The sequence below is a fragment of the Olea europaea genome, chromosome 15 (genome assembly GCF_002742605.1).
Source record: "Olea europaea var. sylvestris chromosome 15, O_europaea_v1, whole genome shotgun sequence".
NCBI classification, from domain to species: Eukaryota; Viridiplantae; Streptophyta; class Magnoliopsida; order Lamiales; family Oleaceae; genus Olea; species Olea europaea.
The window spans coordinates 12,117,313-12,130,454 of record NC_036251.1 but is presented as its reverse complement, the minus strand read 5'-3'; the positions used below and the strand labels follow the sequence as shown (position 1 = coordinate 12,130,454).

Below are 13,142 nucleotides of genomic sequence, written 5' to 3'. Positions count from 1 at the left end.
GCCTAAAACTTATTTTTATGAAAATTATTAATTGATAGTATCAGATATCAACTCCCCCCCCCCCCCCCCCCCCAAAAAAAAAAACCCCCCCCCCCCCCCCCCCCCCACCAAATGAAGAGTCGCTTTTGTGGTAGAGATTGGCTCCTCCCAATGTGTTTAGCCCCATTATTCCAACTTTTTGCCAGCTTTCTAATTTTTAAACAGTAAATTAATTGTTGAATAAATTGCAAGTGGCCAGAACTGCGTCAGGCCTTTTAATTGTTGCAAAAAACGTTGAAATTCAAAATGTCGAAAAACATCCCCATTTTTCGAAACCAATTTCCAAAAATAACGCTGCTATTCTTTAACTTTTAGGTAACCTCCCACGATCCCACCATTTATTCGAAGGGTAAACTAGGAAATCACATTTGGGTACCTGCCACAACTCTCCAACAGTATGGATTGTGTTTCTCTGGGCATTACCGACAAGGACCGTGCTATAGCTACAGCACGGTTCACACCTTTGTTCACAGCCCACTCACATCGGGAGGGCCCGCACATATTTAAAAAAAAAAAACAGAGGTGGGACTCCCTCACTGTGAGGGGACTGTGAATGTTGATGTACAGCTCGAGCTGTACAAGCAGCTTAGTCCTTATCGACAATTAGTGATGGCAATGGGGAGGGTTCGGGGTGGGGCGGGGTCGCCCCGCCCCGCCTCTCCAGCACCATGCCCCGCGAAGGCGGGGCTGGGCTGGGCAGTTTTTTTGCCCCGTTTCTCGCTCCGTTTAATTTTTTTTTTAAGTTCAATAAAATGCGGATAACATTCAAGCTTACAAAGTTAATATCCAAAAAAAACACTACAAATCTTAAATATAATTGTCACTATTGGTACACAACATTGATTATTATAATGAACAAGATTTTTTTGTGTTTTTTTCCTTTGATATTATCACAAAAGTTGTAACCCCACACACTTTAATTTATGACAATATATAGATTTTCAAATTTGTTCAATTGAATATGTTATATCTTTTTATATTTATTTTTATCAATATAATATCAATTTGACAAAGTAGCATAATTGTATATATAAATTAGTTAAGTTTGATAAGACTTGTACAATTGAGGATTTTAGAAAATAGGTCATCCTTCTATTTGAAGCATGTTGAACCTTAACCTTTTATATTAAAAAAAAAAAAAAAACTTCACGGGGCTGGGCATCCCCGCCCCACGCCCTGCAACGGGGCGGGGAGACACCGGGGCGGGATAAATTTCTATCACTACCGACAATTCATTCAATGTGACCCCACAATGAAGAAAATGAAACTAGCAAAAACTTGGAATAATAGGGACTCAAACACACATCAATACCACATAATTTTTTTTTATAATTTATCAGTAACTAATAAATGATTTCTGCATGACAAAAATGGGAATAATATAATTTTTTTAAATATAATATACAAATTTATAAAATCAAAATGTAATTATTATCACTAATAAATAAGTTCAAAAATTTATTATTTAAAGATAACAACTAATTAGTGATAAATAACTTAAAATTTTAATTTTGTCTCAAAAAAGATTTTTATAATTTTAAAAAATTAAATAAGTTTCAAATAATAACCTATTGACCTGATCGTTGACTCGTCAATTCAATCAGGAATTACATAATCTGGTACCACAACTGGGTCGATATTTGAGTTGAGTCTAACAAGCATGCTTATAAAGCAAAATCCAAACGAGCACTTGAAAAACTCCTACAATGAAGTGCAATTTCTGATCAAAGTTTTCAAGAATTTCAGTAAAAAAAAAAAAAATCATAAAATGTTTCCTTGGACTTCACAAATTTATTGAAAAATAAATCCCTGTATCATAGAAATTATAATATATGTTTTTATCAAAATCAAAGTTAATTATTAATTTTAACTATATATTTAATGGAATTCATAACTTTTTAATCACAAATTTCATTAAATTTTATCAAATTTTTCTAAAATTTGATTTTAATCTCTACCAGATAGGGTAATAATAAAAATTAGGAAATCTCTTTTGAATTTCAAAAGTATGATTGGAATTTCAAAAGTTCGAGCCATTGTCTTTGTCAACTACGTGAGGTGTATGTTGGTGTGTTTTGTTTCGGTACATAGGTCTAACGTCAAATTAGTGGATATTTACGTTTGCACCATCACTTGGGACTTCAGGCGGTGCCTGTTGTACCGTCTATGTTTTCTCCAAATAAAAGAATTCTCGGGTCATGCTGTTATAAAATGAAACTTTTTTTTTTTCGTTTTATTTTTTGTTTAATTTACACCGAAAGTATACTGAATTCACGACAAGGTGTTTGTTGTGAGTAAATTTAATCACTGCTCATTGAACTTGGGGGTATATTACTACTTGCTCACCAAACATTATAATATTATTCATTGCTCACTCAACTATCCAATTGCTTATCCATTCATCACCCAACTGATCTCCCTCATCCTAGACTAACGGAATTTGCCACGTGGAAGATGGAAATCCCACGTGGCACATAAATTAGATGTGATATCGAAAAACTCACCTGAAAATCAGACCTGGAGTCAGTTATCGGCTGGCATGGGTTTACAGACTCCTCACCGTCCAACAAAAAACCCAGGTGAAATCCTATCTCTGCCTCCCTTACATTCTCCACCAAAAACCACAGAACTAGTGACGACGAGTGGAACGTGAGTCGAAATTTCCACCTCCATGAGCCGGAAGATCCACTTCCACCTAACGCCAAACCTACTCTTGACACCATTGTTACCCTCCTCCACCGCCGTCGAATCGTGGGAACTACAACAACCCAAATTCGCCTTCTCTACCACCGATCTCTTCACCTTTAGGCTGGGCTATGAGCACACTATGCGAGAGATTAGACCGTTGTAGCTTCCATGAAATTTTTTTGGATTCCTAATTTATCGAAACCCTAAATACTCCCTCAAATCCGAGAAGAACCCTGAAATCGCCCCCAATTCCAACTTCCATTTTCTTGCCACAGTGTACCCATGAACGAAGGTCCTAAATCGAAACTCAAGTTCGCCCCCAATCTGCTGCACTGACTAGGCTGCATTCAGGGTCCAAGAACTTGAAGGAGAAGATGAGGAAGATGAATGGCTTTCTATACTTTTGGCCCATTTGATGTGTGACGTGCCACGTTGTAGATTCTATTAGTTTAAGGTAATGGAAATCTGATGAGTGATCAACCGGCAAACAATTTGATAGATGAGTGAGCAACCAGTAATGTTTTAATGTTTAGTGAGCAAGTGATAATGTAATATAAAGTTCAGTGATCATTCATTAAATTTACTCGTTTGTTGTTGAATAGTTTTTATTTTTTATTTTGCGTTGGAATTCGAATCTTGTACGCAATGAACTAAACATGAACAATGTTCTGGCGAATAAAGCTGCAGAGCCCAAGATTAAATCTCGGGCTCCAATCCAAGGGCTGATGTAAAGGGGCGTGAGCCCCATGTATTAAAGATCAAGGGTCGAGGCATGCGCCTGTTGTTGAGATCGACGGATTGTAGAGAATGAATTAATAACGCAATATGAAGTATTAATGATTGCAACGATATAAAAATATATATCAAGGTATAAAGTAAAGAAGAAAAGATGAATTAACGCAGAGGCAAGATGTGTTATTAATTGACAATATGGAAAGAATACAACGCCTCAGCAATATTGGCTTCTCCTAAACCAAAAGAGGAGACATATATTTATAGGTACATATTATGTCTAAAGATGGAAATAAAGAGAAATAAGGAAATAATATGTTTCTAATAAAATCACGTCAAAATAAGGAAATAACATTTTTTCCACGTGCAAATAAGGAAACAATTTATTTCCAAAAGTTTTACCCTAATTTGGGTCATAAACCCAACAATCTCCATCTTGACCCAAATTCTGGTGCAACGAACGAAACTCCAAGATTTCAAATCCCTTTACAACGAAATAGCTAAACTCCTCAACACAGTAACCAAAACTCTCCATCACCAAAACCATCTTCATCTGCAAGGCATCCACAAACGAAACCTGAACCCAAATCCCGAGTTTCCAAAAATTCTACCGAGGAATTACCGTTTACCAAATAGGGTCGAAGCACACTCTGCAGCAGAAACCAAACCAATGCTTGATCAGAAGGCTCATTGTCAGAACTGTCACCTTCAACGATCCCGAAAGCATCACAGACATCAATAACATCATTGTACATACACTATATGAGTCCACCCCTGACATTTGAACACAGTGCATCCGCTGAAATTGGTGCAAAATGGAATCACCAACGCTCTCCCTAGTAGTGTTTTGAACCGACCCAGAGCCCAATACAAGATATACTATACCAAACTGTATATCCACCACGGTACTGAACTTGTCCTGATGTCTCAAAATTGGTTTCGTGCTTCCCTGTAATATGTATAACTGGGATTTCTTCCGTCCCTCCAGTACAACCTGGACACCTCTTCGAACCTTCAAGACTCCACCTCCACAAAAGAATTTATACCCTTTTGCATCCAGTGTACTCAGCAAGATGAGATTCATCTTTAGATCAGGAACATGTCGAACCTGACCAAGTGTTCTGACCGTCCCATCCTGCAACCGCAATTTGACTCGATCGATTCCACCAATATGTTAAGACTTGTTGTTTGCCATTACAACTCCACCTTGCTGAACGGCCTCATATGTCTAAAACAAATTCCTATCGGAACACATATGTTGCGAACATGTCGAATCAAGATTCCACTCATCACCAGGCTTAGATTCCACGTCAGAAACTACAGTCAACATCACATCTCCATCATCCGAAAAATCCTCAGTCATATTAGTCTTGTCCGAATTCCATGATTGCCCCATATGATTTGCAGCTAAACCATCTTTAGCTTGCAACTTCTCACAATCCTTCTTCAAGTGTCCTTTCCGTCTGTAGTAGAAGCAGTACACATTGCTGTTCTCCCTAAATCTGTTTCTCCGTCGACCACCATGAGATACAAGAGCTTCCTCATCCCTCGATGTAGCTCCAACGAGATGCTTTAATTTTTCCTTCGAATGCAAAGCATCATAGACATCGTCTATAGTTACTGTAGCCTGACTGTACAAAATGATGTCCCAGAACGACGCATAAGAGCCAGACAACGAACATAACAGGATCAAGGCAAGATCCTCTTCATCATACTTAACCTCCAACGTCTTCAAATCTGTGACAATCTCCTTGAACACAGCAATATGGTCTTTCAACGACCCTTCTTCTGCCATGCCATGGGAATATAATTTTTGCTTTAGAACCAGTTTGCTAGTAAGACTCTTGATCATGCACAACTGCTCCAATTTCAACCATAAAGTAGTAGTCGTTTTCTCCTTCAAGACATCCTGCAGAATATTGTTTGATAGATGAAAATGAATTAGCAACAATGCCTTCCGATCCTCCTGTTATTTCTCCTCTGTTTGTCCAATTAGCTGGCATCTTCTCAAAATCCAGCAAAACATCTTCCAAATCCAATTAAGATAAAATAGCCCTCATCTTTACTTGTTACAACGAAAACTTTGTATTGCGATCCAAAAGCGGAATAGCAAACTTCATGGCAACCATCTCTGAAAAACTTCAACCAATCCACAAAAGACCCAAACTCTGATACCACTTGTTGAGATCGACGGATTGTAGAGAATGAAGTTAATGACGCAATATGAAGTATTAAGGATTGCAATAATATAAAAATATATATCAATGTATAAAGTAAAAAAGAAAAGATGAATTAACGCAGAGGCAAAATATATTATTAATTGACAATATAGAGAGAATACAACACCACAGCAATATTGACTTCTCTTAAATTGAAAGATGAGACCTATATTTATACATCTTTAGACATACTTTGTCTAAAGATGGAAATAAAGAAAAATAAAAAAATAATATGTTTTCAATAAAATCACGTTAAAATAAGAAAGTAATATTTTTTTCACGGTTAAATAAAAAAAAAATTTATTTTCAAAAGATTTACCCTAATTTGGGTCACAAATTCAATACTGTAGCATGATTTATGTTCTGACATGTCGTGACAGGGTCTTAATGTGGAATATTGACATATTGGCAGATAGCAGTGGCAGCCTTTGACTGGAAGCGTTTGACTGTTAGGTGGCCATCACATGCTCACGTTTATTTCCTCATATGCACCCATTTTCAAAGATGATGGGCCGAAATCTGAGCGAAATTGACGTACAGGGGCCCACGGTGTCGGCTTCAACGGTCGGAAAAGTCATAAAATGAAGAAAAATTTTGGTACAAACAGATCCGTACTAGAAGGAAATTTCCAGACTCGACTTTTGGATTTGGCTGTTTGGGGGCCACTTGCTCCACTTTTTGGCCTGTTTTTGCTATCTTCTCTGGAAAAAGTTGCAACCTGCAAATTATTGACTTGCTGAAACTGAGAAAAATAATCTGTTGTTCACAATATCTTTTTCGTCTCAAAATTGATCAAGCACCAAGCTTGAAGATGGCAAGCATCGTTGTGCCTCCATTTTTACAAGTTATAATTGACAAGCTATCGGAGCCTGTTTTTCGAAGGATTGATGATATTTGGCATGCCAAAGACCGGCTGAACAAGCTGCAAAGAATACTGCCAAGGGTCCAAGGTGTCATCGAGGATGCAGAAGAGCGGCAAATTACCGATAAAGCTGTTAGAACTTGGCTTTCTCAGCTCAAAGATGCAGCCTCCAAAGTAGAGGACTTGCTTGAAGAATTCAGATTTAACTGTATGCATGAGGGACTCACCAAAAACCTAATTGTCATTCTTCAAGATTTAGAAAAGGCAGCAGAGGAAGGGCTCAGCTTACACTTAAAAGAAAGAAATATTGCGAATAAGCAATTTGAAAAGAAGGAAACTAGCTCTTTTGTTATTGGACCTGAGGTTTATGGAAGGGAGGAGGACAAAAGGAAGATAGTAGATATGTTATTAGTCGGTGGAGGAACTACATCTGTGATATCAATAGTTGGTCCTCCAGGCATTGGAAAAACCACTCTTGCTCAGTTCATCTATAATGACGATGAGGTAAAGAAACATTTCGGTGATTTAAGAATTTGGGTTTTTGTATCGCAAGATTTTAATGCCAAAAGAATAATTAAAGAAGTAATTGAGAAATCAACTGGAAAGAAATGTGATTTAATGGACTTGGACGGTCTGCACTCTCAAATGTTGAAATCACTAAAAGAAAAGAAATATCTTCTCGTGCTCGATGATGTTTGGAATGAAGCTCACGGTGATTGGGAACAACTGATGCCACTGTTCAAGTGTGGAGTTGATGGAAGCAAAATACTTGTCACGACCCGCAGTCAAAAAGCTGCATTGGTTATAGGCAATCGAGATACAGCATATCGCTTGAAGGGTTTGTCTAATGATGATTGCTGGAAAATATTCACAGAGCGTGCTTTTTTTACTCGAACAGAAGAAGAGGAGTATCTAAAACTTCAAGCAATTGGGAAAGAACTAATGCGGAAATGTGGAGGTGTGCCTTTGGCTGCAAAAATTCTTGGTGGTCGCATGCGCCTCAAGAGAAAGGAGGAGGAGTGGTTATATGTGCAGAATAGTAATCTTTGGAATTTGAGGGATTACAAAGATGAAATTTTTCCTGTCCTACTGGTAAGTTACATGCATTTGCCGCCGCATCTCAAACATTGCTTTGCATTCTGCTCAATATTTCCGAAGAATTACGAAATCAAGAGGGAGAAATTAATCCCTATGTGGATTGCACTAGGCCTAATTCTTCCGGATGGTGGAAGCAAGGCACTAGAAGAAATTGGGGATGAGTATTTCAATGAGTTGGTCTGGATGTCCGTGTTCGAAGATGTCATGGAATATGAAGGTGGAGTCATAAGAAGGTACAAGATAAATGAACATTTTCACAGTCTTGCCCAATCTCTTACAGAAAATGAATGTTTAGTATCAGAAAACAGACGTGCAGGAAACAGTCTTGATCAAGTTCGTCATGCATCAATTGTATCTAAGCATATATCGTCCCCCATTCTAAATGACCTTCTTCGGGTAAAACATTTGCGTACTCTTCTTGTGTTCTCAGAAGGTGGAGCTCTGGAAGATTGTTCCCACATCATTAAACATTTTCCTTACTTGAGGATGCTGGATCTAAGTGGATGCCTAGTGCAGCTGCCTTCAATGAATTACCTGCCATTGTTGAAACACCTTGATCTGTCCAACAATCATTTCTATGATTTACCTTCAGAAATATCTTCCCTCTGCTCTTTACTGACATTGAATTTATTCGGTTGCTACAATCTTAGATCGTTGCCTAATTTGACTGGAATTACCGGCTTGAAGCATCTCATCGTCAGCGGATGTGAAGCTCTGCAGGAGATGCCCGTAGGCATCGGATCGTTATCTAAACTTCAGACGCTGCCAATATATGTTGTTGGGCATAGATGTAATGCTTGCTTGTATCAACCACACCCATCATATCTGGGAGATGGGTCAGTTGACTCATTTTCAGTGACTGGCGTGCTTGAATTTTTTGCTGCAGAGTCTTATTCTTGTTCGTGTCCAGCACCCATATCAGATCTGGAACCTTTGAAACTTCGAGGGGAACTAAAAATCAAGCACTTGGAGCGAGTTCATCGTGTTGAAGAAGTGGAATCGAAGCCTTTGATGAATAACGAGTATCTGGAGTCATTAGGACTTTGTTGGGGCAATGAAGCAGTAGATCGCATCATGAATCCTGCTTTAGAAGCCAACATAGCCAGACCCCAAGAAAGAAATAACCAAGCACCAGGGCCGTCAGAGGAGCCTGAAACACGTGCTTCTTATACTGATACGGACTTGCCCGGGAAAGTTTTGGTGTGCCTCCAACCACATAAAAATTTGAAGAAAATATTCATAGTTGGTTATCCTGGAATCGAGTTTCCATGCTGGACTCTTCCGAACCTTACTGAGATGGTGTTGATCAATTGCCGAGGATGCGAGCAGCTACCAATTCATGGTAATCTTCCATATCTTAGAACACTGCGCGTGGTAGGAATGGACAAGATTGTGTGTATTCGCCCTGAGTTCTATGGTGAGGGTGTTACATCATTTCCATCACTGCAAGAACTATTTATAAGAGACTTTCCAAGGTTGCAAGGGTGGGATTGCCCGAATGACACAGAAATATTTCCACAACTGAGCAAATTAGTCATCAGAAATTGTCCAAAACTTGATTTAAAATCACTCCCATTGTCTCTCCGTAAAGCACTTAGAGATGCAGAGTAGTCGTTCAATCATATTAAATAGAATAGAAGAATTAACCTTGTGATGCAAATATTCCAGGTATGAGCGCTGGAAGAAGAGCCGTGCTGGAAGAGGAGACAAGACCTGACCTGCTGGGACTTTGGTGGCTTGACTTGCTGGGACTTTAGTGGCCAACATTCTAGGGATAATTAGATTTGAATTTGTTTTGCCTTTTTATTATCTAGTTGTTTTATTTTATTATTATCTTTCCTAGATTTATGCATTTATTAGTTAGCCATTTCTTAGATATTCAAGAATAAATAGTCTGGTAGAGGAGTCTGTAATTCAAGTTGTTTTGGTTGATAGAACCTTGTGGTTCCTTGGAAAGATTCCAAGAAAGGGTGCATTGGAGAGATTCCAAACTCCGTTTCCATTGTTAATTGGTTCTTTGGAGAGATTCCGGGTTCCATATTAACTCCATCAATCGAAAACAAAATTCCTTTGCTTTTCTTCAATTGAAATAAAATTCTTTGCTACAATTTTTCTGTTGCACTACCTTGTTTTCAACCCTAATGATTGAGAGTTTTGATGATTTGTCATCTCTACCAGAAAATTTCCTCAGAAATAATTGTCTCCTCACGAGCTTGAAGATCAAATCTTGCCAGACACTTCAGCTCCTTGGTTCAGGTTTCAGATGCCTGACTTCCCTTAAATCCCTGAACATTCAATGGTGTGAACAACTCTCCTTGCTGCCAGAAGGATTTGAAAACCTCAATGCTTTGGAGTGTTTCGAAATCAGTGACTGCCGCAGTGTTAAGATTACACGTGCAACCAGATTTCTCCTGCTCACTCTTCCAGCAGCATCCAGAAGCTTCCAGCAGATTCCTCCAGATTCTATCTCAACAGAACGGTTGTCTTCAGCATGTTTAGTTGTTTAGTTAGATGATTAGTTAGTTAATTACCCTAGCTATTTTTCTCTATAAATAAGGCACCGTGTCTACATTTTTTGTCTATTGTAATGTGATATTCCAATCCCTTGAGGTTTCATGTTCTCCTTTCATGGAGATTTCTTCCTCCTTATGGAGATGTTTGTCCTCCTTCGTGGAGTGTTATGTTCCTCCTAATGGAGTGTCCAATTTTAATTCTTCTTTCTCTTTTTATGGAGCTCAATCGAAGTTTTTCATTCAATAAATTGTAATACACAGTATTGAAACTCTTCCAGAGAATCCAATTGGAGGTTTGATATCTCTTCAGATCTTGTCAATTGAGAACTGCAGTAGACTGAGTTCCGTATCAGTTGGACTTCAATATCTTATAGCTCTCAAACACTTAAACATTATGTACCGTCCAAATCTAGCTGGTTTGCCAGATAGTTTAGAGCACCTTACCTCCCTTTTAAGTTTGGCCATCATATACCGCCCTCTGATAGAATGTTTGCCCTTGAGAACTCTAGCAATATCAGAATGCCCTAATATAAAATCTTTGCCTGTTGCTTTTCGACACCTGACAAAACTCCAGCAACTGTCTATTCAAGACTGCCCCGATCTCCAAAGTTGTTGCCAGGGAGATAGAGGTGAAGATTGGTGGAAAGTTTCTCATGTCCCGCATAAATATATCTTCTCATCTCAGAAGCTGAGCCAGTAATTCAGGTTACCAGCCTCTTGGCTTGAAAAGTAAATTTTCTAGCTTTACCATTCTGTATGCTTCTTATGTTCCTATAATCACTCGAGAATGTTTCTCTCATCAAATATCTGAAATCCTTTTATGTTTTCAACAGGTGTCTCTTTTGCAAATTAAGGTCACTTGGCTTTAATGTCTTTCTTGAAATGCCTGAACTGTTGAAATAATGTCTTAACTTGAAGCGACGGAGATAGCCAAATTACAGCTATGTAAAAGCATGCTTCTGCAACTTCAATGCTGGTTCCTTCTGTTGTTTATCTGATGCAAAGTACCGCTCTGTTTCTTATCTGCGTTCTTATGATGATTGTTGAATCTAGTACTCAATTTGGTGCTATGGGCTATGGCCTTAGCCCTTAGGCCAAGAAGTCGGAAAAACATAAAAAGGGAAAAAAAAGAGTGTTGGGAGCTTCCACTGAATGATTTTTCGTCAAGGGCCCACGTTAGTTTCGGTATACTTTTCTATGTGATTATCTCCACTTGTGTTAGGTCCTGCCTTGATGATTTTTTAGTTTTTTCCTTTTTTTTGCCCTATTGGGTTTGTGTTGTTATGCGAATGGGAGGTCACGTTTAAGCCCTCCCTAAGGTAAGCTTTACTTTTTGTAGACTGCAGTTCAGGTATAAATGCACAAGCAACACGACATTTTGCCTTATAGATGCATCGGTTTAGTTTTCCTTCCCTTCACTGTGGTAGCTCAACAGACTAAGCATAACATACCCCTGTTTGGACTCCATTAAAATGAAATTTTGTAGGAAAATGTAAATAGTGATTTTTTGGAGAATTGTGGTTAAAAATAAGAAAAAGTTTTGGATTTATGTGTAACATTATTTTATGGAAAAATGTGTAGTTAAAAATGAATTTGGAAAAATGAAGCCCAAACGGGAAAATATGGTTAGACGGCTTACTTCACTGACATACAATACAACCCAACACTTTCATGATGTCCAGTTTCAACAACACAAATTAACGGCCTTTTTTCCACTTAGCTGCTGCTGTGAATGGTGCTTTAAACCATTGTTAATGAGAGATTTGGCTTTCTGATATTAAATTTGTCAAGTGATAACTGATCAATGAATACATGCAAAAGAAGGCTTAAATTTAAGTTAGTCATGCACATAGGCCGAAGAGTTAGTATGAAATTACCTGATCTAATGATTGAATATTGGAGCTGTAAAATGAGTAGGCACGACACTTGATAGTTAGCCCCTGTTTGAGCCCCATTTTTACTTCATTAAAATGAAAAATATGACCGTTATCCATCACATCAAATCACCATTTTTGAATTTCTATCTCTGGTGTGGAGCTCATAACGGCTCTATTTCTCATTCTCATTCTCATTATAATGTGGCTCAAACAGGGGTTTAATATGAAATCTACTCGTTCTAATGATTGAACTGTCGAGGTGTAAGATTTAAAATGGGCTAATATGAGACGTTTAGAAATAATGTTTGATATCATCTTTGTTTATACAAATTAATATTTAATTCTAATTCTATTATTAGTATTATTGGGTGTCAAAATATACCGAATTGTTTACATTTGGACTAAATATCCATTTCAACATGACCTAACATGGGTGATTGGTCAGCTTGTTTCCGATAGTCAGGTTGTGCCATGCCTGACTACGGGACATGCAAGGGCAAAGCTAGGGGGCAGGGGTGGCGATCCATCCAGCAACATTTAATATTTTTTTATAATTAGTAGAAAACTTAAAATTATTTTAATACGTATGCAAATTTTGTCTTCTAAACTTTTTACCCTTCAACATCAAGATCCTAGATCCACAATTGAGGACACGTGGCATGTCCAAGTTGGGCTAGGCGCCCTAGACATGCCTTCAAAGGGAAAGCTAGCAAAGGCAAGATTTGTGATGGAAATTTGTTGCTCTCTGCTGCAGATAAGTATAACATGTTTTTAACTAAGCTCCTGTGCCACATTTTTACCTCATTAAAAATGAAAAATATGATCGTTATCCATCACATCAAGTCACCATTTTTGAATTTCTATCTCTGGTGTGGGGTCCATAATGGCTCTATTTCTCATTCTCATTGTCATTATAATGTGACTCAAACAGGCTATAAGTAATAAAATATAAAAACATGAAACCGTATTGAGCTTGAGTTTAAAATATGTATTTAGTCGAATTGACACGAATCAGTTGCCCCTTTTAGCATTCTGGTGACGTTGACAATCATCCATCTTTTTAAATAAGCATATCTTAATATAATGATTCCTCCTCCATAAATTAGTAAATGAA

At 38.0% G+C, this 13,142-nt stretch overlaps 2 protein-coding genes across 3 annotated transcripts; both read left to right on the top strand.

Moving 5' to 3' along the window:
* The first annotated feature begins 6,324 nt into the window (after nucleotides 1-6,324).
* Nucleotides 6,325-9,759, top strand: LOC111410187 (putative disease resistance protein RGA3). The gene is made up of 2 exons (XM_023040419.1): nucleotides 6,325-8,980; nucleotides 9,307-9,759. The coding sequence occupies exons 1-2, from the start codon at nucleotides 6,490-6,492 to the stop codon at nucleotides 9,393-9,395; spliced, it is 2,580 nt and encodes an 859-aa protein (XP_022896187.1). The 5' UTR covers nucleotides 6,325-6,489; the 3' UTR covers nucleotides 9,396-9,759.
* Nucleotides 9,756-11,265, top strand: LOC111410188 (putative disease resistance protein RGA3). Of its 2 annotated transcripts, none has more exons than XM_023040421.1 (3): nucleotides 9,756-10,013; nucleotides 10,408-10,856; nucleotides 10,985-11,265. In XM_023040421.1, exons 1-2 carry the CDS (start codon nucleotides 9,780-9,782, stop codon nucleotides 10,849-10,851), a joined length of 678 nt encoding a protein of 225 aa, XP_022896189.1. In that variant the 5' UTR covers nucleotides 9,756-9,779; the 3' UTR covers nucleotides 10,852-10,856; nucleotides 10,985-11,265. The 2 variants fall into 2 exon arrangements, with proteins under 2 accessions (XP_022896189.1, XP_022896188.1); XM_023040420.1 differs by having other exon boundaries at nucleotides 10,408-10,880.
* The last annotated feature ends 1,877 nt before the right edge of the window (nucleotides 11,266-13,142 follow it).

Coding starts and splice junctions, on each gene's coding strand:
- LOC111410187 (XM_023040419.1), top strand. CDS start 6,490: ATGGCAAGCATCGTTGTGCCTCCATTTTTACAAGTTATAATTGACAAG. Junction 8,981..9,306: donor CGAGCAGCTACCAATTCATG/GTAATCTTCCAT, acceptor CAAATATTCCAG/GTATGAGCGCTGGAAGAAGA.
- LOC111410188 (XM_023040421.1), top strand. CDS start 9,780: ATGATTGAGAGTTTTGATGATTTGTCATCTCTACCAGAAAATTTCCTC. Junction 10,014..10,407: donor GTTTCGAAATCAGTGACTGC/CGCAGTGTTAAG, acceptor TAAATTGTAATA/CACAGTATTGAAACTCTTCC.